The 3,435-nt window shown below is 37.0% G+C and overlaps 1 protein-coding gene across 1 annotated transcript; it reads left to right on the top strand.

The window, feature by feature from the left end:
• The first annotated feature begins 499 nt into the window (after window positions 1–499).
• LOC140806138 (peroxidase 51-like) lies at window positions 500–3,223 on the top strand. The gene is made up of 4 exons (XM_073162630.1): window positions 500–839; window positions 917–1,117; window positions 1,220–1,385; window positions 2,668–3,223. Exons 1-4 carry the CDS (start codon window positions 618–620, stop codon window positions 3,078–3,080), a joined length of 1,002 nt encoding a protein of 333 aa, XP_073018731.1. The 5' UTR covers window positions 500–617; the 3' UTR covers window positions 3,081–3,223.
• Window positions 3,224–3,435: the final 212 nt, after the last annotated feature.

The following is a 3,435-nucleotide window of genomic DNA, read 5'->3' as shown; positions in this document are numbered from 1 at the left end:
ATACCCCCGAATACTAATAACTTTCTACATTGTCTTTCTTCTTCTTTTTTCCAAGTAGAAATATTCGATGACAACTGGAAAATTTGACCACTTTTGTTCACACCTTTGGATTCAAGTAGAAACATCATATCCAGAAGAAACCCAAAGTATTCGTTACGTTTATTTTTTTAAAATCGGGGAAAATTAGCAAAATCGTTCTATAATATTATTTGTTATTGGTTTTTAGTATATCAAGTCGATGAAATGTAATCATAATACAACAAATTCGTTATTTTTTATTTTCAGTCATTTTTTGATTGAGTACTGACTTATTGTTGGTATGATTAATGTCAACATGGTATCTACGTGGTCATGTTATTACTGACGTGTCTGATATAACGTTATCACTCTAGTAAAAAATGACGAGAAGCAGGAGAAATTTTTTTGACAAGGGAAATCAGGCTAACTTACGGGATCATTTTGCAATTTTTCCAAAAAATTGCATTTAGTTAAAAATAAATTTTTGGTTTGATTAGGTGGCAATATAGTCCCTGTGAACCTTGAAATCTTTCATCATATAAGTAGAGTTACTTCTTGCACTGCTCTAATTATTGCTTGGCACATATAACCACACGAAAATGGGTTCATATAAGTATCGAACTACTTTATTGTTGCCACTTTCTCTGATCATTATTTTGTTCTCAAGTTCGACTTCAGCACAACTCAGACAAAATTTCTACGCCAACATCTGCCCGGACGTCGAAAACATCGTTCGAAGGGCCGTCACGACGAAATTCGGTCAAACCTTTGTTACAGTCCCGGCGACCATCCGTCTCCTCTTCCACGATTGTTTCATCTCGGTACATACCCATTTCGACCACTCTTTTTTACAATTTTTGATTCGGGTTTATTTGAAAAAATTCATTCTTTTTTACAGGGTTGCGATGCATCGGTTATAGTGGCATCGACTCCAGGGAATACGGCTGAAAAAGATCATCCGGATAACTTATCATTGGCTGGTGATGGATTTGACACCGTGATTAAAGCCAAAGCAGCAGTGGATGCGGTTGCCAGCTGCACGAATAAGGTCTCTTGTGCAGATATCCTTGTGATGGCTGCGAGGGACGTCATTGCGCTGGTCTGTATGGTCCATTTATTTGGATATGTGAATTCTAACTATATAATACTAGAATATGAGGTTTGAATATTTTTTCTGTGATCCAATTAATTGTTCGTATAGGCTGGTGGACCCTCATACGCTGTGGAATTAGGGAGATTGGATGGGCTGATTTCAACGGCTGCAAGTGTAGAGGGGAATCTGCCTCAGCCGACCTTCAACTTGAATCAGCTTAACGCTATGTTTGCTAGAAGAGGATTAAATCAGACAGATATGATTGCTCTCTCAGGTAATTCTTCGTTTGATCAATTGTTTGTTCTTTCAACGTAGACTTTACTGGTAGAAATCACAAGGCTGACTGATGTTCTAAGGAAGGAATCCGGCAACAAAGACCACCAAAAATAGTCAGCCAAGACTGGTTTAAGCATATATATATTGAATTAAAAGCGTCCCAAAAATGTTAGAAAACGAGTTATCGGGTCGGGTCGTCCATGTGAGACGGGTCATCTCATCTCAACTAGAGAAGGTAGGGATGACAACTTTCTCTTAGGGTCCTACGGAAAAATCCGAAACGGGGATGGAGATCCTCGATTTTTTCGGGTTTGGTTCAGGAAAATCCCAGAAATAGTTTGGGACGGATATGAGATTACTATCTGCATCCTCATCCTCAAACTCGTTAGAGAAAATAATATCAATAATAAAATAATAATATTATTAGTATAAGTAATATTATTATTTTTTAAAATAATATTAATATATTAATATTATCACTAATAATAATAGATAATGATAATTTTTTATTTCAGAAAATCTCTGAACCCACTATCATCTTACCATATTAATATTTTGGGAACGAGATTGGGACGGGGATGGGAAGTTGATCTCCGGACCCGAAAGAGTAGAGATCGGGGCGGAGATGAAATTCAGAGACGAAGATAGGGATGACAAATCCGCTCCCGCCCCCGCCCCTCTGCCAGCCCTTATCTGATGGCTGTGCAAACAGAGAATGTTTAGGAAATTTGAACCGGAGTTAAATAGTTGTTCATAAAAAACATTCCCCACAAGCTTGTTTTCGGAAATATGTAAGGAATTTTGAAATAAATAAGCACAATCTATGTTAGAATTTCGATCGAGTACGTAGTCTAACCGTATCTGATGCGATCAAAAGAATCACACTAATTAAAATCTGATTTCTTCAATAGAATCGAATCGAACCACCAAAAAATCTAAACAATTACATATAAAAGACGTACCTTAATAAGAGTTAATGTGCTTTTATTTACAAGTGAAGAGTCTTAATTAATATGAATTTTTATAATATAAGACATCTAAATTTGTACATATCCATACAATATTTTGTCATAAGAAATTTTATTAAACATGACAACTAGACCCGTGCATATCTACGTAATATAATCAAGGATTTGATATGATTTTTACAATATCATCACTATCCATTCAACTTAAAGTGATTGAAACCAACACCACATGCTTCATGTCTAACTAGCTCCAACTTTTTCACAAATGGACAAGCAAATAAATCCATTTACATTTCATGATACTTTGTGTAGCATGCCACACCCTTGGATTCTCCCACTGCAACAGATTCGCGAACCGGATCTACAACTTCAGCTCATCCAACCCGGTGGACCCGACCCTGAACAGGCAATACGCGACCCAGTTACAGCAAATGTGCCCAAGGGACGTGGACCCTCAGGTTGCCATTGACATGGACCCGACCACGCCTAGGATATTTGACAACGCGTACTTCAAAAACCTTCAGAATGGAAGGGGCCTCTTCACCTCGGATCAGAGCCTATTTACGGACACGAGGTCGAGACCCATCGTCGACGCTTGGGCCTCCAATCCTCAGCTCTTTAATGCTCGTTTTGTTGAAGCTATGACTAAGTTGGGTCGGGTCGGGGCCAGGACCGGAGGCTCAGGCAACGGAAATATCCGGATTGACTGTGGAATATTTAATTAGAGAGGAATTGTTGCTCATCAAAACATACAAGTTGGTTCAATAATGTACATCTTTGTTGTTTGTTGATTTGCACAGAAAAAGATCACGTTACGTTGTTTCAAGAACATTGTGAAACAAATAAGATTTGGCAAGTGTTCAAAGAATTATTGATTTTATCGTTATTAATTTTTTTTTTTTTAAATTTATAATGTAGTTATAAATGGTAATTTATAATCAGAATTATCGAATATAATAATAGTTTTGTTTTTAAATTATAATGTAGTTATAAATGGGAGGTCATATTGGCCAACCTTTGGGCGAGCGATAGTCTCGTTTATTTTCAATTTCACACTTTAAGTATAATCGAAATTAAGGA

The sequence above is a fragment of the Primulina eburnea genome, chromosome 11 (assembly GCF_022965805.1).
Source record: "Primulina eburnea isolate SZY01 chromosome 11, ASM2296580v1, whole genome shotgun sequence".
NCBI lineage: Eukaryota > Viridiplantae > Streptophyta > Magnoliopsida > Lamiales > Gesneriaceae > Primulina > Primulina eburnea.
This window is presented reverse-complemented; position numbering and strand designations above follow the sequence as displayed.

What these genes read in the sequence shown, in the direction of transcription:
- LOC140806138 (XM_073162630.1), top strand. Translation starts at nt 618, where the DNA reads ATGGGTTCATATAAGTATCGAACTACTTTATTGTTGCCACTTTCTCTG. An exon ending in CGAGGGACGTCATTGCGCTG is followed by an intron (nt 1,118 to 1,219) that starts GTCTGTATGGTC and finishes TTGTTCGTATAG; the next exon opens with GCTGGTGGACCCTCATACGC. An exon ending in AGATATGATTGCTCTCTCAG is followed by an intron (nt 1,386 to 2,667) that starts GTAATTCTTCGT and finishes TACTTTGTGTAG; the next exon opens with CATGCCACACCCTTGGATTC.